This window comes from Dromaius novaehollandiae, chromosome 1, assembly GCF_036370855.1.
Source record: "Dromaius novaehollandiae isolate bDroNov1 chromosome 1, bDroNov1.hap1, whole genome shotgun sequence".
NCBI classification, from domain to species: Eukaryota; Metazoa; Chordata; class Aves; order Casuariiformes; family Dromaiidae; genus Dromaius; species Dromaius novaehollandiae.
In genome coordinates, this window is record NC_088098.1 from 192,487,689 (window position 1) to 192,514,824 (window position 27,136).

Genomic DNA, 27,136 nt, shown 5'->3' on the forward strand with positions numbered 1-27,136 from the left:
GCTGAGCCTACCCAGCTCTCTCAGCTTCTTCTCATATGTCATGTATGCCAGCCCCCTGACCAGCTTGGCAGCCCTCTCCACTGGATTTGCTTCAGTATGTCCACATCTGTCTTGTACTGGGGAGCCCAAAGCTAAGCATAGCACTCCTGATGTGGTTTCACATGTGCTGAACAGATTGGTCTCCCTTGACCTGCTGGCTACACTCTAGTTAATGCTGCCCAGGAGGCTGTTGGCCACAAGGGCTCAAGCTGCTCTGCTGACTTAAGATCACCAAGACCCCCAGATTTTCTTTTGCAAAGGTGCTTTCCAGCTTTTGGCCTACAGCTTGTACATGGGGTTTTCCCATCCCAAATGGTGGACTTCACTTTTGCTTTTGTTTAATTTCATGAGGTTCCAGTTGGAACATTTCACCAGCCTGTCCAGGTCCCTCTGAATGGCAGCCCTGCACTCCAGCATACGGACTACTCCCCTCAATTTGTTATCATTTGCAAACTTGCTGAGAGTGCACTCCATCCTGTCATCCAGGTTGTTAATAAAGAGTTAAGTTGTACTGTCCCTTATACTGATTCCCGAGCTGTGCAGCTGTACTGCTGATCATCACACTTTAAACCTGATGGCCCAGCCTGTTTTCCACCCACCTTATTGCCTGCTTACCCAGTCCATATCTCTCAGGGTACTACAGGAGCTGATGTCAATGGCCCTACTAAATTCAAAATACATAGCATACCACTGTTCTCCCCTTATCCACACAGCTATCAACTCATCATAGCTGATTTACTGGTGATACTGAAGTAACTAACTTTACTGTTAGCTGCATTCTTCTGAAAGAAAAAAAAAGAAAACTTATGAGTTGTCATAATACTTTGAAAGGAATCTTCAATCCTTAAGTCAAAATTAATGTCATGATCTGAAAGTTTGCCTTCAGTAACTGGTATACCTTACTTTTTAAGTAACTCCTTATCTGTGTTTGTTTTCTTCACACAGTGTGAAAATATGCATTTAAGTATAAGATCCTTAGTTTCTTTTTCTCAAGCCACACTGTGTTGCAACCAAGTTTCCTAACTCCTTATGAGTAATGAAAATTTTAGCCTAAAAATCATATTAAAAGTCTTAACTGAAATACACTTATAGGTATCCATATATCTAATTTTAACCTATTTATTTGGAATAAAGAAATGGAAGAAAACTCCCATGTGTTGCAAGTGTCACTATGTTACTGCAATAATTGGTAAGAATCTTGCTGGTTTGAAATTTTTAACCCACTCACATAACACCTCAGTCCACAAGACACTTCTCCTCCCCCACTCCAGCTCCCAAACCATCTGGCAAAGCACATAGTCAGACCTGCTGTCCTGTGCCAACCTGACGAATGTGGCCTGGGCTCATCCTTACATGCACTCTGTGACCTAGTTCCTGAGAACTCACCTAGTTAGGACACCTAGTAATCCCTGCGTTGAGGCTGGGACCTGAAGGTATCCTGAGAGGAGGTCACCAGCAAGTCTCTTGGGGCAGAGAGAGTACACTGTGCCCGGGATACAGCTCAGTTACAGACTGCTCTCTGCTCTCAGACTTTCTTGTGATTCCAGGGCTCTTTCTGAGCTCTTTAAATATGCCCATTTTGAGAACTGTTCAGTAGGTTGGTTAAGTTTATCTGGAAACAGTTGCTTCAGAAACTGAAAAGAAAAAAGTACTCGTTAACACCATTGCTGTTATTTTTTTTACTACTGCAGGCAGTATACTCAATTAGCTATGAATGCTACTAGGTCTAAGTCATTACTAAAGTTACTGGTTTGGTGTGGTATGTGTTTTCAATATATGTCTTTAAAATACTCAGTAAATCCTGAGGGCAAAATGAGCAGCTAAATTTAAATGCAGTTTCTGTGCAATATTTGTCTAAATTTATGTTTCTGATTAAGTATCTCCGACAATTTTGCATTCAATCCGCATCTCAAGTGATAATTCATTGATTAGAATAATAGCATCAATTATAACTTGAGACTGTCAGAAATCACCTCCCATCCTAACATATATCAGAAAAATGAAATTAAAATGAATTTTTCTCCTTATAGTCAAGTTTCAACTTCCCTGCTGTCCTACCCCAATACACTAGATCCTGCTGGATCGCTAATCCTGAAGGCGGCAGTCTAGGTTTTGGCTGTTTTCCTCCTGTTTTTCTGCTGGATTTGCAAATTGAATTGGCTCATAGAGAAGATTGACAAGTGCCAACACTGGCACAAGGCAAGCAGCAGCTGTATGCAGATAAACATGAGGATCAGGACTTTGCTGTTTCAACATCAGTAAACTAGACTGGCCCATTTCAATGTAAGAAACTACAGCCTTAGGACTAAAACTCACGGGCAGGGAGGGGGTAGCAGGCGGGGTGCCACTCTTGCAGTATTAAGCTGTTAGATAAATGCAGCCCACCTCACGAAGCCTCACCTTGAGAAAGCCACAAACCCACCTGTAACCCCTTGTTTGAAAAATGCAACATGAAACACTTTTGTTTGAATGCAGAACACCTTAATATACTGAAGAAAATGTTAATATCTGTGAATCCATATATATGTGTCTTGATCTGTGACAGTTAACACTGGTTATTCTAAGCTCTTCTCTCCTGCCTCGAGTTAGGTACTTGCAAACTAGTTTATGCCCAGCACAGATTACAATTATCAAGGGTGCTAAAATACAGACTAGATACTCTTTTAAGACGAGGCCCCATTGTGCTGTGCCTGCCTTCACATGTGGGTCAAAGCATGTATTTAAAACCCTGCTACTTTCCAGCCAAAAGAAGCGTTAAGGAAAAAAAAATCAGCCCATGTTTGTGTCCCGCAGGTCATGGAAGCTGAATACGCCCAAACTTCACCCCGCGGGGCCAAATCTCTGGCTTAAGGGGGCCAAAGCGGCACCGTCCGGCCCCCCGGGTCCCGGCGCGGGGCCAGGCCGCGCTGTGCGGCGCCGCCGCCGTTGCCCCGCGCAACCGCCGCGGGCTGCGCCATGGGGGACGGGGACGGCGGCGGCACAGGCGGCCCCGAGCGGCTGGCGCCGGAGCTGGGGCGGGAGAGGCGGAAGAAGTGAGTGCGGCGGGGCAGCCGCCGCGGCGGGAGGCGCCGGCCTGCCCCGCGCTGCCCCAGGGCCGCGGCGCGGCGGGGGGCGGCTCCTCGGGGCCGCGGCCGGCTGTGGGGAGGCGGGAGGGCGGGAAGGCGGCGGCCTTGGGGACCCGGCGGGACCGGACCGGACGGGACCGGATCGGATCGGATCGGACTGCCCCCACGGGTGTCGCCGCGGAGCTGAGGCCTGGTGGGCTGGACGCGGGGCCGGGGCTCGCGAGGGCCCTCGGCTAAACCTGCGCCCGGGAGAGGAGGAGGAGGGGTGGCTCTCTACCTACGTACCCTGCGACGATGGAGGGCTGGGTGGCGGGGAGGGCGGGGAGGGAGGTGACATGCTTTGGAGCAGGGCAGTGTGGGGCTGGGGGAAGACCTGGGGCGGGCTAGGCAAAGCTGGGGAGAAGGAAGAGCTGGCTGTGGGCCTGGGACTGGCATGAGGAGCCTGAAGAAATAAGAAATATCCGTTCAGGAACTCTAAAGCTAGGCGGAGAAGTGTGTCTGGCACTGTACGGGCAGGGAAGATGGGCCTGGGATGGGGGGCCAGTGTGGGGATGAGAACTGGTGTATGGGAACAAGAGAAGACCACGTGTGCGTGCCCAACTGTCTGTTTGGGGGAAGAAGAGCACCAGACCACCTTCTTCCTGTAGTGTTGAGCTGTGTTGAAACTGCAAAGCTGGATTTCACTCTTCCTCTGCTACCAATAAATATCTCTGAAACCTATGGGAAGGCGCCTCATCCCTCACTGGTGCGGGTCGGCAGAGGAGATGACTACTCGGTACTGCTACCACTTAGCCCCTTACTTGGGCAGCAGACATTTCGACGTTCTGATGATTTGCGTGGATGTTCACGCAATGGCTTATGGTGGAATTCTGTTTTTACACTTTGCCTAGGAAATTACATGCTTTTCACTGTATTAAAGAACATTACTGCCTTTTGAATATTAAGTTAAAAATTAGGAAGTGTCGGAAGCTACTGTGCTGCCTAAATTCAGGCACTTAATACTTGCATTTTAGTACAATTTTCAAACATACTATTCTATACTAACTTTCCCCGGGACAGTCTTTCATTCAGTGTCCAGACTAGAGATTCTTTGCAAATAGTTGTGGGCTTTATAAGAGTGTTTATTCAGTCATGGAAAGGGAGAAGACAATATTGACAGTCAAAATGTTTGGGCAGCTTCTGCGTTCAAAATGGCTAACAAAGGAGCTTGGACCTTTTTGCACCTATGTATAATCAAATGTGTTTATAGTGAATCTCATGTAATATAACAGTGATTCACAATATGTGAACTATCTTCTGCATACACCAAGTCTTTTACTGTACACAAGATCTTGATATTATCGGAGTTCAGATAAAAAGCAAAACAGTATTGGCTTTGTTTCATTGCTCTAATATATTTGGCTGAATTAATGAAAGCCTGATATCTTTATGCACCTTAAGTTCTTGCTAATGCCTCTTGGAGTCTTCTGCAAGACTGGGCCCAAAGCCTAGGTCACATTATGAAGCTGTGACTTGTTTGCTGATCAAAGGAAAATATATTTTAAATAGAAAACCTCTGTTTTTATGGCATGACAGAGACAGAATAAAAAACTTGCTGCTCCAGGTAGGTTCTACAGTGATTTTCATTGTATATCCTGTGTGTACAAATAGGCAGTAAAGATAGTGTGAAATATTTGACTTCATTCACCCAACCTAACTGTCAATAATGAGAGTTGCTAGAAATCTACATCTGAACCAGTCATTTTTATAGTCAACAAGTACGAACAGGCCCTTTTAAGGTGTGATTCATCTGACCTACTTTAGATATCTGTTTTGGAATGAGATGAATCAGCCCTGAAGAAGTGCCTGCTTCTTTCCATTGGTATCTAGAAAGCTTGGAGATAGATGCATTCCTAGGGATGAATCTCAGCCTTGTCATCTTTTTACTGGTTTATTTGATTTTTACTCCATTTAGACAGTTTGTTAACAGCCCACCTACCACTCTCATTCAACACTCATGAAGAAGAGACTTCTACTTACAAGAGAAAACTTAAAAAATCCTTCATGTCAGTAAGGGGTCTGTACCTACGTACCTGCCAATTCTTAATGATTATTGATTTAATACTATGAAATCTTTCAAAAATGTTAATGGAAGTTAGTAGCGTAAATCTGAATTGAATTACTATAGTCAGGATTCAGTTGCAGGTTTTGTTTGGGAAATCTCACAGCAAATGTTTCTGTGAGAGAAATGGCATATAGTACTGTAGTATACTTCTTAGTAGACAAAGAGACAAAGCCATACGTGTAAGCTTATCAAATACTTAGTAACGTTGATAGAGTTGCCTGTTATTTCAGCTTGCGAGGTTTCTGCTTTTGTGGCTTTCATAATGAGGAAAGTTGTACAATTTTCCCAGCATGCTGGTCACTGCAGATGTTTCAAAGTTCAGGCTTTCAGTACTGTATGTTCTCTTCCTTGTGCTGCCTTTTGCACTGTGTGGTATTGTTTCTGCTTTGTTCATAGATTATGAATGCATCTGTATATTTTCTCTTCTACAGGAATCACTAAAGGTCTGCCATGTTACAGAGCTGATGCCCTGCAACTGAAGATTTGCCTTAAGCTTCTCCTGTAATGTTTCACTGTTTCTCTCTCCACTATAGAAAATGGCTTCAGGCAGTCTTTTGTCTGATAACGTGCACCAGATACCCAGATCTGGATAGTAAAATGTACAGGAAAATGGCTTTCATTCTCAGTGGCTGTCATGTTGAAGTGAAATAACAAGCGTAAACTGCCTTAAATAAAAACTCAGCAATTTTCTTCTTTTGTAACTTCAGTCACAGCTTTCTTATCTCAATTGCAGCTTTTTTCTCCTTTTCATCTGCAGAGCATTTCTGTTAGAGGTGTAGAATGCAAAGATGAGGTTAAGTTGTGATGATTACTTCAACACCAGCTCTCAGAGTTTATGTGCTTTCCACTGTGGTGACTATAAGTTTTCCATTAACATCAGAAAGACTCACAGGCTTTTAATATGTCTAATTATGTTTAATAAATATGAGATTGTAGGTAAAATCATTCCACAGTCTCTCAAAGTACAGATGAAATCCCTGTTTGGGCAGGCAACTATACATAGCTGCATTAAATTCACAGTAATAGACATGTGGCCAGAACCATCACTTCCTATCACAGTTAGAAATAACTCTGGCAACACAAAATACTCCAATACAGTGAAAACCTGCAGTATTTACAAAGTCAGTCAAAATGACTTATTTCCATCTCTTCTCTGTGCAGGGACTGTAATTTGCTACATATACAGTGACTAAAATAATGAGGTTTCAACCTGGATACTTTCTAGGTGCTGTTGGAATAGTAATGTTTAATACTAATTAGATTTTTTTTTAAATTTGATTTCAATCTTCAAATGAAATTAAGATTTTCTGTCAGTGTAGCAGATACAGTCTGACACCTGGAAATTCAAGTTGATCATTTTTGTATACTTCCTCGTCAAGAAGGAGCATAATTGGAAGTTGGCTAGCAGTTTTGCTAAGGATGCAGAAGGAAGAATGGAGTGTAACTTACACTGTAAGAATTGTGTATTGTTTTGAAATGGTAACAAATTAAAAACTGAAAACATTGGATTTAAAGAACTCATTCTTACAGTATTGTTCCTCTGCATTCATACAAGCACCTAGTTAGGATTTGCTTTGTGAGGAGAACTTAATTTGATGTCAGTACAGCTCAGCTGTAGTTATAAACAGCTTTAACTGTATCTAATTTGCAGTTACTACCTTCCTGAAATCCCATGTTAATACTCACCATCCTCATAATTTCCTCTTTTCCAAGCCCTATGAGATTGATTGAAATCTGCTGTAAGGAGACCTAACATGTTTGTATTGCAATGATGTCAGCAAAATTGTAAGACTGACTTTCTTCTTTCTAGCCATCTGCCTCTTTCAGTTGGAGTGGAGCAAATCAGCAGCAGAAATCAGATTTCCTCCAGTTTTCCCATATCTTGTCCTTTCAACTGCTGTGTTTCTCTCAACTGTCTTTTGCTGGGACTTACCCCATGAACTTGCTGTCTTGTCAACAGGTTACCGGTTCTTTAATTGTTTCTTTAAAGTTGGTAGGCAAAAATGAGCAATAGAGCAACGAGGGAATTGTAGGTCTCCTAGTTCCTCCCCTATTAGAGGTTTCTGTCTCATTCTGACTGGAGACTTACTTGAATTACCTTCTGCTTATTGGTACCTTGTCCTTTGTTTACATTTCATAGCCATGGCAGCCCCCCCCCCCCCCCCCCCCCGCATTCCAGGCATATCTCTTCTGATTCTTGTGATCAGTTGGTCTGATTCTGCTTCTGTAGCTTTTAATTGAAAAAGGATGTTCCAAGCTATGGAAAAGAAATTTCACTAATTGAAAGTGAGCATGTGGAGAGCAACAGATGATACCATTTCTCAGTGATCAGCCCTGTTAGCAGAGGAGGATGGAACCAACAGTAACTATTTTTTGAAGACCATATCTCATTCAGAACATTTTCAGAGAGGGAAGATCCATGTTGACATAGCTGTCCTGTTAAAAACTGACAAAAAAATACCCCAAAACAAGAAATAGGACAGCACAGGAACATAATGGCTCTCCGCCTTGTCTGTTTTAATGCACAAAAACTAAGATTTTAAAACCAGTCTTACTCTTCATGTGAGTATTCTAAAGCATCTTCCAAAGGGTCTTATTTGCAGAGTTGTCTTCAGTCCTTTTGAAATATCGGGCATCTCAAATTGGACATTGAAAAATGGAGGCACCCAACAATCATTTGCTTTTGGATGTCTTGCCCTTCCAAACTTAACTGCTTGGGACAAAAGCACAAACTGCTCTTGTGTTGTGTACCATTGTGTTTTGCTTGCAGCTATGCTGCTGTCAGCTTACTCCCTGAGATCTTACAGGCAGGGATGCTTCTCCATAGAAACCTCCAAGAAGAACCAGGCTGTGTCATAAGTATTGTCAATAATTTAGTTAGTAGTACTTTCCTCTTCGAGTAATTGTAAGGTGTTCTAGATTCTATGGTTGTTGTAGTAAACCACACTACCATTTTCCTACTTACAAGAGTAAGAGTCACTCAGCAGCTCATCTAATGTGTTGCAGTGGGTCATGCTCTCATCAGTCTCTTTCTCTACTAGCTTCTGCTTCTGGTGAGGCCTTCCAAGGCAGCAAAAGAGTCCAATGTCCATATCAACCTACCTGTGAGTTATGTGGCTGCCCACCAGTATACAAAAGTAATCAATGGGCAAAAAAATATTTCCCCACAAGATTAAGCTTCGGTTATTGAAAAAACAGTGGCTTTAGCTTTGTGGGGTTTTTTTTTTTTTTTTTTGGTAACACCCATCTTACTTTGATCACTGGCTTTCCTTTCTAGTAGTTATAATAAAATGGTATGCTTTGATTTTGTTGTGGGTCATGTATATGATACAATTTAGATAATTACTATTAACCATTGAGAAGTGCGTCAAAATTAAAAAAAGAATTCGGAGTCTCAAATAGTGCCTTTCTCAGGCATCTTCTTTTGGATGAAGAATTAAGGCCAGTGTGTTCTCTAAGTTTGCTTAACACTCATGATCTCTAGACAGTTATTAAATTTTAAGAAACGTCTGTGTTGTTTTGTTATGAAAGCGATTCTGTTCACGAAGTACCAGAAATACTTCTATTTTTTAATCACTGATAGCAGTTCTACAGAAAATATATTAAAAAAACCATGAGCTAGGTGATGTAATTACACAGGAAAGAGCAGCAGATACTTCATCTGAAAATATGTTCAATTTAGTCTTTCGATTTTAATAACAAGATTAATGCTATAGCCAGTTAATTGACTTCTCCAAATATCACAGGCAGATGCTTGAAATCTCAATATTTGAACTGAGAAACACAGTGACAGAACTGGAAAAAAGGCTTAGCAGTATTGAAGATGAAGGTAAGTGAATTGCAACAGAGTCTTCCCAATTGAATAAGAGACAGTCAGTTAATTCTTTGGGGTCGGCCCTACAGAGATGCACGTTCTTATGTAGAAATTGAAGTTTTGTCCTTTAAAACATGACTTTTGTAAGTGTGTTATTGAAAATGTGAAATTAAGGAATACTAAATGCTACATGTTAGCTTTTTTGTTGTTAATTATTAATGCAACTATAGATAACATGAATTTATACAGTGAGTTGGTTAAAATTCTGACCACAATAAACCCAGTGGAAAAAATTCCCTTGATTTTCAAGCTGCTTTGTATACAAATGAATACTTCCTGGTTACGAGGATGGCTAACTGGAGACTTTCTTAGTCTCCAGAAGAAAGTGGGAAGAGTTTGAAAAAATAGTAGCTTCTGTTTGCAACAGCATGAAATAATCTGGGAAACAGGGTAACCCTGTGTTTGTTTTTAAGGTAATGAATGGAAAACTAGATACGAGACACAAATAGAATTGAATAGACAGCTGGAAGGACAAATTATTAAACTTCAAGCCAAGATGGAGCTTATTCGTGGAAATCCAACAGGTAGAAATGGGTATTCTTAAGTATTTTTATATAGAATTAGTGATTATATGTTGAAAAGATATAAATCGATTACATATTTTGTTTATTTATAGATAAATTGTCCTCTGTTCGTACCTTTGATCAAATGCCCGTGGTGAGTACAGTGGCATTTAGTTGCACAAGCATCAAAATCATGATGTAATTAAAGAATTCATATAATAGTTTCACACTGAAAATATTAACAATCCTGTGTAGAAGCCAAAATGATCAATTCCGCTTACTTTTTCCTTGTTTGAGATATGCAGTTCCTTATAAATTTATAAGGCATATAGTAAAATCAATACATAGGAGGTACATATGAACTGAGCATTGGGAAGGATCATCTTATATAGTGAAAGCTTGGGCTGAGTGAAGGTTGTATGATTGAACCTGTAGTGAGTCGTATGAGATGGAGTAGCTAAACTATTTCTGTGAACAAATGGAAAAATATAAGACCTTTATGTATATTTTAACATTTATAATCAGTGGCTTTTACATTTTGCATAATACATTTATAGGAAAATTCCTCATTGTACAGTACATTCACCATTTTTGCAACACAAAACAAGGTACCTGTTTTGAATTTTTAAATGTTATTTAGTATACTCATATTTTACCATCTGTGTTTCAACAAAGTGTTTAATATTTTCCATGATCCTCAGGAGAACATGCCAAGAAAACACCAGCAAATACTTTGTCCAATAAGGAATTGGAAGTAGGAAATTAAGTAAAATCATTTTTAGTTTCAGGACTATTTTTCCCTTAATCTTTCATCTGCTGAAATTTTTTACTTTGACACCTTTTCTGCTTCTCACCCACTTTTAGAAATAGGGGAGATGATAGACATAAATGTAATAATGTCTTGTAATGTAAGCAGAAATACTGAAAATTATGAGGCAGGAGCCTTTAAAGTTTTTTATTTGAACATCTTGTCCTCACAGAAATGTCTCTGATTTTTTGTTGCTTCAGATTCTGAAGCTTAGTGGGAGTTCACTGAGCTCATAGGAGGCTGCACACCATTTAGTGCAAACAATCATCTATTGTGAGCAGGGTGTGAATAGTTTTTACCTACTCTTTCTGTTCTGCTCCTTGGCCTTCAGATAGTAAATGTTCTTGCCAGTTTTAGTACTGTCCTACACCCCTATTGGGGTTTTCTAGTTTGGCTGGATTGTTTCCCAAAACAGCTAATTAAAAACAAAAAGTAGAACAAAATCCTTCCCATCCTATTTGCCTGCTTCATCATATTCATTTGGAAATACAACTGGAGTTATATTTGAAGAAAAGTCTTGAAGACAGAATAAAACTGAAAATTGGTCTAGAAAACTTGGAGCAGGGTCAGCTTCAAACAAGGTTATTTCTGTAAACTTGTAAAGCACAGATGTCAACTGGCATGTGTGCTTTTACAGTATTGAAGGTGTTTATTTCCATCTAATTTCCAACACTCTCTTCACCAATCCCATTACACTTTTGCCAAGCACTCAAAGTGTCATTACCAGTGAGAGAACCTGTGACCTTTACAAGTAGCTGTGCTGCCCCAACCCAGTACATTTCTAATCTCTACTAAATACCCTGTTCTCTCCTCATCTATGAGCTATTCTAAGGGGTTTGATCGCTATTCCCGTGAAGGAAATAGTGACAGCACAGCTGAAAGCTTCATACTGCTGGAAGGAGTCTAGGAAGCATCTGGGAGAGTCCTAGACATGTTCACTGACACCTAAGGAAAGTCTGGAGCCCATGGGCCATGCCATAGATTTTTCTCCTGCAGTTTGAAGTCCTTCCTTCATCCTTCAGTACCCAATATTAGAGGAAATATGTTTTTCCATTTCTTAGCCAGCAAAAAAAAAAAGAAAAAAGAAGGAAAGAAAATCCTTCTGATTTGTTTTGATTTTCGGGAGATGGAAAGAGGGGAAGAAAGTAGATGTATTTTGGGGGCTTTGCTGTTTTTTTGACTGAAGCTGTCAGAAAAGTAGGTGCACATTTATAGATACTCTTGGAGAATGCAGAGCTCGTTTTTTTTTCTTTTAATTTTGGCAGATAAAATATTGGTCAAAAATACACAGATCAAACTGAGGTGTTTATGTATATAAGTTTTTCCATACCCTTTTTCTGTTCAGGGGAGAAGGGGGGAATATTTAACTTCTTCAAAGATGAGAATAAAGAACAGATGTGGTGAGTGGTGTACAAAATTGAAGAACTCTGCAGCCAGTCATCAATCCTTATTTGCTCAGAATTAAAAAGCTGAGTGTGTATATATAAAAATGGTGTGTTTTTATATAAAACCAAAATTGCATTATGATGTTCAGAATTTTCAACTTGCTATTGCATATGACGTTCTGTGAAGAGACAGCAAGTTGATTCTTCCAGCAAAATGACATAATTTATAGAATATTGTAACATATTGTAGATTATTAATTAATTAATATTGTGATAATTAATAATTATTATATATCAATATATTAACACAACAATATTAATTCAAACAATTATTATTTAATAATATTTAATATATAATTATGTTGATTATTGATTGATTAATATTAATATTAATGTATTATATTTAATAATTATTAATATTGTAGATTTAATTTTGAGGAACATATTTAGAAAATAAAATATTATTTGTGACTCTTTTTACCCTGTTTTCCTAAGGAAGTGAGAGTTATGCAATCTCTTTATCTGTTTGGTAGGGACCTCTAATAATTTTTAACTTACTGAGCAATTTCAGCCATATTTGTCAGAGGTGATAGTTCAAAGATAGTAAGGAGATTTATTTCACTTAGATAGTCATTTAGGGTCCTATCGCAGTCGATAGAATGAGAAAAGCATGGCCAGAGCGTAATTCATTCCATTTAGAGATAGGTAGGATAAAAGATTTCCTCAATATCAAGCACTACAGAGAAAATAAAAAAAGATTAGTCATCAGGGATCCTGGCAATGAGCAAGCTATAAAAACCTGAATGAAACAGAAGAATTCAAATGTAAATTCTGGAATGATGAACAAGGAAGCACAGAGGATTTTCTATAATCATAAATTGCAATAATTGTTGCAGATGGTTAGCAGCATTTCCTCTTTAGAATTAGAATCATACTGATGAATGATTCCCTGCTATAAAAAACCCTAAACCATTTAAATACACTTATCATTCTAAAGTCCTTGTTCTGACTTGAGATATTCCTCTTTTTTGTTTCCAAAAATGATGAACGCATCACATGACGGTAAATGTAGAACTAATAACTTGAACACACTAATTTTTACAGCCAGGGTTTAGAAAGTCATTTTTGTGTATTGAGGGTGGATTAAAAATATTCTAAATAGTGACAAGCACAGGGGAGTTCCAACTGTGAAAACTGTTTAGTCAGTAATTTCTTTTGTATCCCAATAAATAATACAAATATCGTACGTACTTGAGGAATAATTACTCTCTTTAAAGCGTAACATGATGTGAATATTATTTACCCCTATTAAACACTCTACCTTTATTTGTTTACATTTTTTCATTAAACGAGTTTTGGTGAAATATATGCTTTCTGATAAGCATTATTTCCCCTGTAAGCAGAAAGAAAATCATCTCTCTTTCTCTCACCATTTCTGCAAGAAAGAATCCCTAGATAGAGGCTTTAGTATGCAAATACTGAAAAGCATACTGCAAAATCAGTTCAGAAGAGCACACTCCTGATAGCATTGCCTTAGCAACGCTCTAGTTAAGATTAGCCAAGGAATGAAGGTTTCTGTGATAAATCACCATATTCAGGAATGCCCAGCAGTATAATTTAGGAAATTCTGACATTAAAGGCCAGATATTTGCTATGCAAGGCTGTTTTTCTGAGATGACAGTGACCACTGAACTGAGACCTCCACAGAACAACCTGAGAATTTTTGTCATCAGTTTTAAACTGTGAGCAGACTATATGGCAGTGTTGTGTTGAAGAAGGTGTTGGCAGCATAACAGGAAGAACATCGTGGATTTAAGTAAACACACAGCTAGGAATTTGTATTTCAGTAGGTGTTGCTAACTGCCTTTAGGGAACATCAGCACTGTATAATGGCATAGGAAATACTGACAATTCTAGCAAGTCACCGTTAAATGAACCTTGTTGCTGTTGTTGGATTAAGTCACCAATAGCTCTATGTGATGAATGAATCTGATTATCCGACTTTCTGTGAAGATCCTAAGGATTTTGGAGGAACCTCTGTAGTCTGGTCTGATGGCCCTAAGTTGTATCCTGCCTCCTCACAGACTTCCCATTCCTGTTCTTTCCATTTGGCCTCGAACAAGTATTTTGGATTACTGCTTGACTTGTTTTCTTTTACTTTCCTTGTTATGCTGGCATTAGTTGTCTCTCCTGGTGGTGGTGTACAGACCAGCAGACTTTTTTACTCAGACCACTGTGCGGTCTTCATGGAGGCAAAAATTCACCTTGCATTTCAAAGAAAACACAATCAGGGAAAAATCTTGCAATCAGCTGGCCTTATTAGCTGGCTGTTCTCCAGCTCGGTGGCTGGTCAGGATTCAAAGAATTCCTTAGCAATTGACTGGGACTGCTGGATATCTGTGTTTCCCAGGGAAAACACATAAAGAAGCAACCTCTAACTTTTCCATGCCCAGCAGCAGAGATCGTAAGCGAAACATTTCAGAGTCAACAACATCTTGTCCTGTCAATCTGAACCACAACAACAGAGGCTTCAGTTTTCCCTTCCTCTTTCCCAAGTCCACAGGCAACCACAACGAGCCATGCAGTGGGGACCATCGGCATAATGATTTGGATGGCAGAATCCCACACCTGGTTACGCTGAAGGAGCCTGAACTTTCCAACAGGTCTCCAGACTCATTTCTTTGTCATGGCCATTGCTAACATTTGATCCAAACAGGACACAGCATTCCTGTAGTTCAGCTCTCAGTCTGGTTTTGAGTATAAAGATCATGCTAACCACAAGGGGGCACTTGGCATTTTAACAAGTACAGTACTCCTTTCTTTATCTGTAATGAAGCCTATACAGTATCTAGTGCATATATATTGAGTGCATATTGTATGTAGAAATATGCTATGCTAAATAATTCTTTATGTATCATTTTGCCAGTAATTACTACAATTTATAGTTAGTAAGTTTATCAAAATCAACTAAAAATCAATTTCAGTTTCAGTAAAAGTAAAAGATGTAGAATTGCTTTTTTGCTCTTTGTGAGATTACTATGATATGTTAAAAGATTCAGTTAAATCAGCTGATAAACATCAGCTGCTGGTCTTGGAGGGAGAGGAGTTTATTTTCTAAACAAAACTGCATTTGATTTAAAATGTCAAGTAGAGCAGATTGCAAAGGCTTCTTGTTTCTTTTTACACAACTGACAGATGTATTTCTTCTGTTGGCTAACTCATGGAGAAAAATTGAAGAGGATTAGGAGTGAATTGCCATAGGATCAATAGTCTGTGTGAGTTGGGCTCTGATGAAAGCAAGTTTGAGCATCTTGATGATGTCACAGATTTGTCACCTTGTGTATTGCGGAATGATTGATAGAAATTGTCACCTCTGCTGACACTGGTAGAAGGGCAAGGAAGAATCCAGAATGAGAACAGCTTATGTGGGTGGCTTTAAAATTCAGCCGCAGTATCATTCTGCATAATTTTGTTTTCTGGCAAGTGTTAAGCCAAACATGTAACTTAAGTTATATAGTTGAAAAGTGAACACAAGAACTGGAGAGTTATTAGAGGGGTTCCCTTTGTGAAACTGTGGGCTTTGGTCACTGCTGGACAAGGAACATAATGTATCATTGCTCTGAGAGCAGATCTTGCTAAGCCCTGCAAAATTCCCTTACATAAAGAAAGTATTCATTTAAAATCTCAGTGTGTCTTTTAGCTCACCAGCTTCCTCAGAGTGGCTTGACATGGGCAACTTAATGAAAAATAAGAATCTTAAATTTAGGTTAAATCCCTTAGTCAGCTTATGTCTCCTTTCCAGGAATACATTGTCCAGCTATTCAAGGCTTAGTACAAGAATCTGTAGTAAATCTAACTTCAGCAGTATTTCAATATTCAGTTAAACCAATTCCAGTAATAAGGTCACCGGACTTTTTAAAATTCCTGTTAGAATTTATCCTACTGGTTCATCCTGGAGTCTTCTTGGCAACTGCGTCTTCCGGGGCAGTATTACGTAACAGGGAACCCCTTCTGGTTCTTTTCATCTCTTCCTGGTCCTTGCTTTTGAGGCTTTTCTGTGCACCTAGAACTCTGCTACAAATCTGCATTACTGTTTGCGTTAAGCTTTGTTTTCTGTGAGTTATTGCTTTATTGTGATTTTACTGTGTTATGCACTAATCTGATCGTATTACCATGAGCCTCATTAATTGAATCTGCTTCAATGATTTTTTTCTGCTTGTTTCTCATAGGATTCAGTAAAGGTGAATACAGCCTTTAATGATTCGACCGATTTCATGTGCTGTTGTTTCTCATGTTTTGATTTGTATTGCTGTGCAGCAGCTAAAGACTTCAGATATATAAGGTCTCAGTTAGTTCTTCAATTTCTGCATTGACAGGAGGAGTGAGAGGTAACTTATGACCAGTCCTAGCTAAAATGGGTCTTCAGAATCTTTTTAAGGTTTTGCTAGTTAAAATTTTATGTCTGTTTTTGAAATAGCATTTTATAGTGTTAAGGACTTGGAAAGGTCTGTTAGTTGAGTAGGAATAGGTATGTGGCCAGGTTCACATAAGAACTTCAGCATGGCCCTGCTGAGCACTGCAACATTGCTGGTTTGGCTTGGATTCCTGGACCCAAGCATAGAAGGACCCAAGCACAGAAGTCAGAAGGCTGAGCTAGGTGTCTAAGTTTCCTACGTATTAGCTGAGAGAGGGGCATCTAGCTTGGAATTCTCAAAAGAGCATGAAGAGATGGGATGCCAATGGGAGGTCAGTAAGAAATGCCCAAGAATTGTGTCTGAAATCCTGTCATCTTACCAGGAAAAGGCATCATCTTGCAGCCATGAGTTAGACACCATTTTGTAACTGCTATTCAGAGTTGAAACCCTTTCTTCATATGGGAGGAGGCCAAGGAGAATAAACAAAAGTCAGCCAGGCATTGTAGTAATGAAGGCATTTTCCCTGGCGAAGAGGAGAGGAGGCCTTGGGTTCCAAGGCCTGCTCATGCTTTTTGTATTCAAGTCTTTAGAGCAAATATATTAAAAGGCCTTAAACGACTTCCAGCTTAGGAAGTACTTTCATTGTTGGACTTTTAGAAGAGAGTTTATTCTCACTTGTTTCTTCTCCATCCCTGTAAATTTTGCATTCCTGACTGCTTAGTGGCCTGCCTTCAAGAATTATCTCAGCACTACTAAGTATAATAGCAAAGGCACTCTCAGGATAGGAGATGCTGTGAATTCAGACCTTTAAGGTTGTAGAGGACTAAAATGTAGTCTTCTGATTTCTTTGTGAGCTTAATTTTTAGGCTATTAGGCAGAAGAGGATTTCTTTCTCATGTAATATGGGTAGAGCATGGTTACCAGATTGTGTCCCATGAGGAACACAACCAATGGGAAGCTTTGCTTTGAAACACCATAAAGATTTTCAGCAGCAAACTAAGCAGCTTAGCCTGTGGGCAGGTACAGTATCAACAGTTCAGATGCCTCCCTAAGTTTTATGACAAAACCAGATGTGAAGAATATAAGGCACTGCATAGATTCCTTTACTAGGAATAGGATGTTAAATTCTCTCTAAAGTGCAATTTAGACTGGTAAGTTCCTTTTTTATTTGGAGCTTCACTTCCCAATCTGTTAACTGGGAATAATTCCACTTTCTGATTCACAAGAGTATTGTGAGGTTAAATACACTGCAAATTATGAGGCATACAGACACTCTGGAGATGGTAACCATATACTTTAGTCACATGGTGACCATATACTTTAGTCACATTATTAACTTACTTCTATCTGCTTGCTCATCAAAATCAATGGTACAGTGAAAGGTACAGGTTTTTTTGTTGCATTTGGATATCATCATTCCTCCAGAGTTGAATCAGTACCCTGGCATCTGCATTGAACCAGCTGCATTGGCAGCAAAAAATGGACAACACTTCTGAAACAATTAAATGAAAAAAGATCTAAAAGCAATTTGCTCTTTAGGTGGAAGAACTCAAAGGAATTAGGCCAATAGCATCGCTAAGGAGATATGCAGTTGTCATGACTAACAGCTGCAATGCCAGGTCTTGCTGTCTTACTTAACACTGATGGACAATCTAGTGGGGGAATAAGTAAATGGGCCTTGGTTTGCACAGAGAAAGTCATGGAATAGCATGAATTTCCATGTTTACCGTGTTTAATTACTGTGGTGATACAAAATATGTTTTAGGCAGGTCACATGGTTATAATCTTTAAGGTGCAGTCAAGTTGAGAAGGCCAAAAAAATTAGTAACCTAGCTTGAAGGTGCTGGGGACTTCTCTGTCTGTCTCTTTTGACTCTGTACAGACACTGATGTCCTAATGAAAGAGTGAAGGACTCCAGTGGAATTTAGCCAAATTGTCTATTTAATCTGCAGTTTACTTTTTCTCCCTGAATCAGCCAACTCTTACTATATTGAATGTAGGAGCATTCTGTGTTAGGGCAAAGGTTTCATCTGCATCCAAGGTATTTCTGCTTTAATTAGGAGAAAAAAAAACAAAAAAAAACCCCAGTGCTTTTCATGTCTCCAGTGCATCTATTATAACAGATTAAAGTTAATAACAGTTCAGTCATGGGTGAAGCAGTCTTGAAAGATATAGCTCTTCTATTGCTTTTTCTTTAAATCAGTGGGAGGGGTTATTTTCTCTTGGCACATCTTTTGAAAGCACTTCCTCTTTTGCCATGCTACTGCAAAATCCTGACCTTAATGAAAATCATTCCTAGGAGAATCTCAGTAACAGATACTTTTTTTTTTTTTAATGAAAAATAAGATTTGGAGCTGAATAAGGAACAAAAATGATGTACAGAAGATTATCAGAGAAAATAAAAGGTAGAATGATCTGCAGATAATAGAAAGGAGAAGACTAGAGATTTCAAACAGAAGAGGCAGATGTATATGTTTGATAGTTGTTAGAAACCATTGGCAGGATTATTACTTCACAGATCCAGCAAATACAAGGGATTGATGATGTCCAAGGTCAAGGGTATAAGTTATGATGAATGAGATTTTCAAGTTCACTCTGGAACAGACAACGATGACTGTGCTAGGCTGGAGAGATGCCCAAAAAATGGAAGCTGAAGTGATCTGACCAAGGAACGGAAGGAACAATTATAACAATAACATGAAGATGAAGAGGTGGTTTAAGATTGGATTTTGGGCTTTTTGACCATTGACAAATATTCATAACAGCTTTCTGAGAAATAGACTATATGGCCTCCTGGAGCCAGGGTTTGCATGGTAAGTAGAGGAAAAAATATACAAACAAAAGAGAGGAGAATACTTGGACAGATTTGTATTATCTTCCTTTCCGTGTCTAATACATAGGAAAGGAAATGTATTAAATAAGGGCATAACAAAGCATTAAGGATAGTAAGAGGAAATAACTGATATTGCTAAGACAGTGTTCAGGTAGTCAGTACAGAGAGTGAAAGAATTCAGCCCATTCTGGCTAGGAGAATGCTTGAGTTAGAAATAAAAAGAAAAAAAAATCTGAAACAGATGCTTATTTCACACAAGGGGCCTAGGCGGACAAATGAAAGGACCTGACTAGCCTGAAATCTAATATAGTGATAATGAGAACATGATGTGATAAGAGGTATAAAAGGTATGCACTTCACAGGAAAGATCAAAACAGAGATGTGCCATGTTGCAAATATGACTGATAGACTTTTACATTCATGCACTTAGTTATTGCTTCATCATCTGTTTGGATTAAATCATCTTGAGGATGGATAGGAAATAGATTTTTATTGAAATAATGTTGGGAAATAATATTGAAATACATATTGAAACAATATGAATGAGTTAAATATTAAGACACCAGTATTTACTTGTCTATGTATAGATGTCTGCATGTTAGCTAGATGTTTAGCTTCTATTACAGGCAATGGAGGTCTAGTCAATACAGTCAGCTGAGCCTGTAGATTCATGTCTAGATTCATCCAAGTAGACATCTGTGCTGGGGTAGTTGTGTAAACAAAGGGACTTGCAGCCATTTCAGTGCAGAGTAGCCCACTGCCAGTCCGGAAGGGCATGTCCCTTCTGCAGTCGTGGTGTCATATCTGTCAGCAACACATGGCTGTTCTTGGACACCCTACGGCATCTCAGATGGCAAGAGTCATCTGGGTTTAGACAAGCGAACTGAGTTCTTCATCGCTGCTCAGCTGAATAATTCTCTGAGCTTCATTGATTCTATTGACTGTGGCTCTAGCAGGAGCTCAGTTCACATATGGACAACCAAATTTAGATATCCTCACCTCAAACTGAATCCCATCCATATAGTTAAATATAGATAGAAATACAATGTTTGGATGGATATGAATTTGGATATAATATTATTAGATGACTATTTCCAGCAATTGTATCATATGTGATATTTGTAAATAAAGACTGAAAAACAAATGCTGTTAATAATGATGAGGCGCAGATCTCAATGGATGTTGTATTTAACACATTTTATCACAAAATCATGTATGAAAAGGAGGGAATGCTGCTTTAGGCTTAGGAAATCTAGAAGAACATTGTAGAAAAAACAGTCAAAAACTGTTAGATGACATGATGATGAATTAATTTGCTGTAATTTAAACATGTATATATTGCCTAAGTTTTCAGTGAGGACAGAAAAAATCAAATGCAGGACAAAGGAAGAAATAGCTAATGTCAACAAGTGCTTGGAAGAGGACATAACTGTAACCAAATCCTAAGGAAAACTCAAAAGAGTTGAATATGCTCAAATTGCGGGAAATGGGTAATCTCTACCTTAGGATTCTGAAAGAACTGGCTTGGTATGTCACTGATATGATAGCAAGAGGTTTTAATAAAGTTGTGGATGATGATGTTGTGTACAGTTGGAGAAAAGCAAGTCTTTTGTGTAAATTTTAGATGGAGAAAGAGAGGAATAACTGGGACAAAAACAAACTGAAATACAGATTTATTAAAGGTGGCTCATGCTGGGAAAACTTGTTGACTTCCTTTGATGGTACAGTACCTCTATTAATAGGGTAAATGTAGTAATTCTGTTCACTGTGACCTCTGATAAAGAATTGATAAAGTGTCACATAGGAAGTGACTGATTAATCTGGAGGAAATGAAAATGAGTAGATTTGTTAAGGGGTAAGGAGCTGGCAAGTGGAACATAGTAGTGGAGACTGGTGAGGGAGAGTGCAAGCAAAGTTCTTCCAGGATCAGGTTTACAACTAATCTCACCATTTCATTCATGACTTTGACACACATGGTAGAAATAAAATATGACATTTTCTCCTGATACTAATTATGTAATATAATAGGGATCTGGATGCCGTGTAAAATAGAATGACACTGAGGACTACATTATTAAAAATGGGAATAAAATTTAATAATATAAACCAAAGGTTTTAGGCAATAGCAAACAAATTCTGTTACGAACTGGAAGCTGATCACCTGCACACAGCTGCGGAGGAGAATATGGAGGTGCTGTTTGATCCATATTGACTGTAAGCCATCACCAGCTATAAAAAAGGAAAATGCACTCCTAAAATTTCTCTATACAGACAAAGAAGTATTACTACCTTTGTTCGAGGCAGTGAGATGGCTTCTGGAGTACTATCTATGGGTCTGCTCTTCCATGGTTAAGAAGGGTGAGCTCCAACTTATGTCAAGGTGGGGCTACTATGATGATCAGATGAAGGGACAGTCTGTTATGTGAGAGCTGATTTTTTAAAAGCTTAGCTTATTTTTCCTAGCAAATTGAATGCTGGAAAAAGGATGTTCCTGTCTTCCATATATACATCCTGGTGGCAAACACCAGGGAAGAAGAGCAATTGTCTTAAAGATAAAGCAAGAAGACATAGATATAAACTGACTGAATAATTTGAGGCAAGGAATTAAAAAATTGCCAACTCTTAGAGCCTCCCAATAAGAATATATCGAGTGGATGGAGTAGATCAATTTATGAAAGGAATTACGAGAAGCAGTTGCCTGTGATAGGAACTGAGGAGGTTGCACCTGGGTATATGTTTTCAGTGTGTTCTCACTACACAGCAAAGAAAGAACTGTCCAGTAACCAAAATGGACTCTACCGCTGTTATTCCAGCTCATCCCAATTGTAGACAAAGTAAAGGGCTGTATGTCTAAGACAGATAGTTTCCCCAAAACATGCTGCTTTCTAGCCAGGTTGTTGTGAGTTACCTCTGACATGCCATGTGACTCTTCAGTCAGTCCATCAGTTCCCCTGGCAAGTGGTTTCAAAATGGATCTCCAGATGGGATCTGAAATCCTCCTACTAAAAAGTAGTCATGGGAGTGAACTTTAGTTAGAGGTAGGGAGCAATTCTGGGTGGTCACCACAAGGTGATTTGGCTTACCTAACAGGGAGCATCAGGGCAGAAAACTAAATCTATGTTGTTTTAGCGCAGTGGAATTCTGTAGTGCATAACTGATATTAGCAGCATCTGGTTAATCACTTTTGTCTCTGTGATGTGCCAGCAGGAGTAAACAAAAAGTGAATGATAAGCAAATAGAATGACAAATATTGTAATGCCTGAAGAGTAAGGACTGTGATGGTGATTTCTGACTCTCTTTATACAGAATAGGAATACTTGTAAAATATTGGTTTGTTTACTATAACCACAGGGTTCCTTAAAGCAGGTTCTTAAGCAACTAGAAGAGGAGAAGAAAAGTCTCCAGAACCAGCTAAAAGACTATGAACTTAGACTGGAACAAGAAGCAAAGGTTTGTAATCACTATCTGCCTCTAATCCATAAAAGCCATTTTCTTGTCTGACACTCTAAAACAGTGGAACATACAATAGATATCCCAGAATCACAGAATAGTTGGGGTTGGAAGGGACCTCTGGAGATTGTCTGGTGCAGCCCCCCTGCTCAGTCAGGGTCCAAGCTAGACCAGGCTGCTCAGGACCATGTCCAGCCAGGTTTTGAATATCTCCAGTATGGAGCCTCCACAGCCTCTCTGGGCAACATGTTCCAGCGTTCAACCACCCTCATTTATGTTCACACGGAATTTCCTATGTTTCAGTTTGTGACCGTTGCCTCTCGTCCTATTACTGCACACCACTGAGAAGAGTCTGGCCCCATCCTCTTTACGCCATCCTTTCAGATATTCATACACACTGATAAGATCCCCCTGAGCCTTCTTTTCTCCAGGCTGATCAGGCCCACCTTTCTCAGCCTCTCCTGTTATGAGAGATGCTCCAGTCCCTTAATCTTTGTGGCCCTTCACTGGACTTTCTGCAGTAAATCCTGGTCTTTATTGTACTGGGAAGCCCAGAACTGGACACAGTACTCCAGCCCAGGAGGCTGTTGGCCTCCTTTGCCACAAGGTCACGTTGCTGGCTCATGTTCTGCTTGCTATCTGCCAGGACCATCAGGTCCTTCTCTGCCAAGCCGCTTCCGGCAAGTCAGTGCCCAGTGTGTGCTGGCGCATGGGGTTGTTCCTCCCCAGGTGCAGGACTTGGCCTTTCCCTTTGTTGAACTTCATGAAGTTCCTCTCTGCCCATTTCTCCAGCACATTGAGGTCCCTCTGAATGGCACCGTCATAACCGTCTGGTGTATCAGCCATTCCCCCCAGTTTTGTGTTGTCTGTGAACTTGCTGAGGGTGCATCACTGAAAATGTTCTGGCATTTGTTTGCTTCTTATGATTCAGCTTTTAAAATATTTTGATTAATTGTAGCATGCATTCCTTATTTTAAACGTAGGCTTACCACAAAGCCAATGATGAGCGGCGCATGTACCTCTCAGAGATCTTACAGGTAAGAAAAAATAATGTAGCTCAATAGCTTTTAAAAATCATTATGCTCTCTTAATACAGCAACAGCAGCTATTAATGCCATGAGGTAAAAATCTGTTATCACTGTATCCATCTACCATATCAAAAGCTGATTATTTTTCAGAGCTAGTAGTTGAAGGATTACTTTGTTTGGCTGGCAGTTTGTTTACTTTTAAATTTTTTTTCTTTTTTGCATCAATTGGAATTTCATTGCGCCCAAGGAAGGGTAGTCATTGTGCCTTGCACAGAGAAAGCCGAAGCAATTGTCTGATACTTGCTTGCCCACCCAGTAGTCATGAGAGTAGCATGCTGCTGTTTAATGATTTGCTGAAATGAACAGAACAAAATTATTAGCAGCAGTGGCACTCATGTTAAGTTTTATTTCTTCTTTTTCATTTTCCCTCTTTTTTTTCTTTTAAAGACAAGTTAGCCTGCCAACACAGAATGACAAAACAGTACATACTTCAATTACATTTACAACAGAAGGGATGAGGTACCTTATTTTTATGAAATCAGATATTAGATTTTATTTCTGCAAATTATATGATACATAAAAATGGTTAAGATGAATTGTGAGCAACCTTTAAAGGTTCGTAGTACTTCTTATTCTGAAAGATCTCTTAATTCCTGAATAATGTAAAAGTAATAGCTTAGTGTGATGCTCAAGAACTATGCAGTGGAATGACTGTCACTGAATCCTTGGCATAGCTAACTGGGGTGAAAGGCTGTAATTAGCAATGTTTCCATGTGTTTGCACAGCAGGCAAGTGATTCTCTTATGTGGTTCATTGCTGCTTTGGGGAATCTGAAAGAATTGCTTAAACTAGTTTTCCAACATTAGACCAAGTAAAAGCTCAGGAAATGCCAATGATAACTGTTAATTTCTTCGAATTAGCAGTGACACTGGGAAATGCAGAAGGAAGAAAATGATTTTATTACTGAACATGCTAGCAAGAGGAGTGCCCCCTGTATTCTTAAATTATGTTCGGCTGTACTTAAACATTCTTTGAAGTGAGGAGTATGCATTAGGGAGGGCATTAGGGACTAGGATTTTGTGACCCACACTGAAGATAGTTAGTGCTTACATTTTCAGTAACTAATCCCATTATTTCAAAATAATTTTAGGGCAAAATAATCATCTGCAGATTCATTTTGCCCAGCTTTAGTTCTCTGAATGTTAAAAATCCAGTCTAAAGTCATTGTAGAAGGATTCTCTGTAATCTGTGGAGAGAGAGAGCCATGTTTAAAGCACAAACCATCACACCTGCTTTAGATTGAGATGCAATGAATTTCCTGCAGAGTTATCTGTCTCTCTTCCTGAGCTGTAAACAGAGCTTAGATGATTAGTTTAGATTAGACATTTACCTTTTACGTGGCTAATCCAAACATGGTAGTCAACCTCATTGTGGCTGATTCTTGGTTGCAAAAGAATCTTATCTGGCCTATCTGGTCCCTTCAGGTCCTGTTTTTCTATGAACTTGAGTTGATTGTTGCTTTTATGTTATTTTAAAATCTGCATATGCATGCCTTCAGTTTTAACAGATCATTTTAACAATGGAGGCATAAATAAATTTACGTTCAGCCCAGATTTTTTTTTGGCTGTATCAAAATTTCACCGTCCTAGAGTCTGTGCTATCAAGTTGGCAGCAGTTGAGTTAAAGAGAGATTTACTCATAAGCTAACATTTTCCATACATGCCAACGTAAATATTACCTAGGATATTCTTATACTGTGACAATATATTCCAATGACACTCTGTCTTAATTACAGAGAATGGATGTACTGTCTTTTCTGGACATTTTTTTCCTCATTATGTTTGTGCTTTTCTGTAGCTCTTAATAAAACAATGGAAGCTTTTTACTGGTCAGTGTTTAAAATTCTCAGATTCTAAAAGCTTTTCTTATTTTTTTCCATTTTCTTTTGGATCCCTCTTGCTGCCTCCAGCAGAAACAGAGGAGAAAACGGCTTCTGAGCAGCCATTTCTTTTAATTATATTTTTTAATTATCATGTGATTTTCTGCTTTTTTACAAAATAAATGTATCTTGTGAGTGCTTTTGTTGTTTGTGTTGTCTGGATCCATAAGTAGTCAATTTTAAATGATATTGTTAAAATAAACCAAACATTTCACAAACTTTGGAAGTCATGTTAGAGGCAGCAGTGATTTGTAGTATATTCTGCTTTGCTCTTTTTGTTTTGCTTTCTGTCTGAAAAACTGTTGGTTTTGGATTTGGGCTCCACAAAACCCCCAAGCACTTTCTGGTGGTTTTCAGATATTCAGAAGTTTGAGAAGCAGGCGAAGAAAATCCAGAACAGATCTTTCCAAGGACCTTTTTCTCAGGCTAGATTTTTTTACCATGAGCTTTTACTAGAATAGTAGAGTCTGATTTGTGATTAAGATTGCTCTGCAGAAAAAAAAAAAACAAAACATCATTATAGATATTGCCCATGGAAAACTGTTCATGCTAGTGTGGCTCATTTTAGTTGGGATAGGCCTGGAGTAAACTTTGCCAGTAAAAGCTGTGCAATGGATATTAATTTTATATCCTGGCACGGTATGTTCATATAAATACAAAATCTGTCAAAGCAGTCATAGCATAGGCCTTGCCTAATGTGTCATAAAATTACAGGTGGTGGATCATACTTGCTATGGTCTTCACTAGAGTTCCTTCAGTGCAAACAATTTAGTCTTGCCTTCAAGAAATTAAGTCCATGCAGATCCTCTTCCATTTTTAACAAGTGCACGCCGAAAAAAATTCTGCTTTAGTTATAGCTGACTTTCCTATGACTGGGTCTTCAATACTTGCCTAATGCATTATACGCATAGAAAGACATTAGAAACCATTGTCTTACAAGCAGTGAAACACATGGTTCTTTTCAGTGCCAGAGTTTTTTTCTCAAAAGTGTAGAATGTTTTCACACATGCTTTAAAATGTAAAGTTAAAAATAATCCAAACCTTGGGTCCTGTTTAGATAGCCTCAAAATCTCTAAGCTTTCAACCTCTAAGCTTTCATAAACATCTTCACTGGCCTGGTATAGCTGGTACCTTATACATGTCATGATTATCATGTATTTATTGCATACTTCTGACAGATCTCTTTGAAGGGGCTGATAAAATTCCATTACTTACACCACACACACAAGTGTGCAAGGCAGCCAGACAAGTCCCACACTTGCTACATTTTCTGTTTTTCTGTCCATGCTATAGCTGTCCCTCTGAGAAGACGTTCTAGTAAAGATAGCTGGATAAGCCGGCAAGTGCTGGGTGAGAAAGCAACAGTGCGAGCTAAGGAGAAAGAAAACCAACTGATTTAATCCTGCTCAGATTCTGTTATGTGCAATACTAAGGGTAATAACTGCTTAGATTTTCAGTACGTCCAGTGCTGTAGTTGTGACTTAGAGAGTATGCAGAGATTTCCATGCTATGGTATTTTTTTTTAAGCAGTTCCTATTCTTCGTTAGTGACTTAATCATTCAAAAGTACAACTAAGTCATTATAATTTAATTAGTTTTGTTTCCCATATGGGAAAGTATATTAGAAACATAGTGCTTCTTCATTAAAGATACTGATTCTAGGCAGTATGACCAAAAATACGCTGATTTGGAAT

General features: G+C 39.0%; 1 protein-coding gene across 7 annotated transcripts in view; it reads left to right on the forward strand.

The window, feature by feature from the left end:
- Window positions 1-2,920: 2,920 nt before the first annotated feature.
- Window positions 2,921-27,136, forward strand: part of CCDC169 (coiled-coil domain containing 169) — a 53,938-nt gene continuing 29,722 nt past the window's right edge. For all 7 annotated transcript variants that reach the window (XR_010387275.1, XR_010387276.1, XR_010387274.1 and 4 more), the window contains exons 1-6: window positions 2,921-3,071; window positions 8,955-9,037; window positions 9,496-9,606; window positions 9,699-9,739; window positions 22,378-22,476; window positions 23,460-23,513. Coding sequence is in view for 1 of the 7 variants with exons in the window: in XM_026098317.2 (XP_025954102.2) it covers window positions 2,995-3,071; window positions 8,955-9,037; window positions 9,496-9,606; window positions 9,699-9,739; window positions 22,378-22,476; window positions 23,460-23,513 (465 nt within the window). In the remaining 6 variants the exon portion in view is untranslated. The remainder of the gene's footprint in view (window positions 3,072-8,954; window positions 9,038-9,495; window positions 9,607-9,698; window positions 9,740-22,377; window positions 22,477-23,459; window positions 23,514-27,136) is intronic.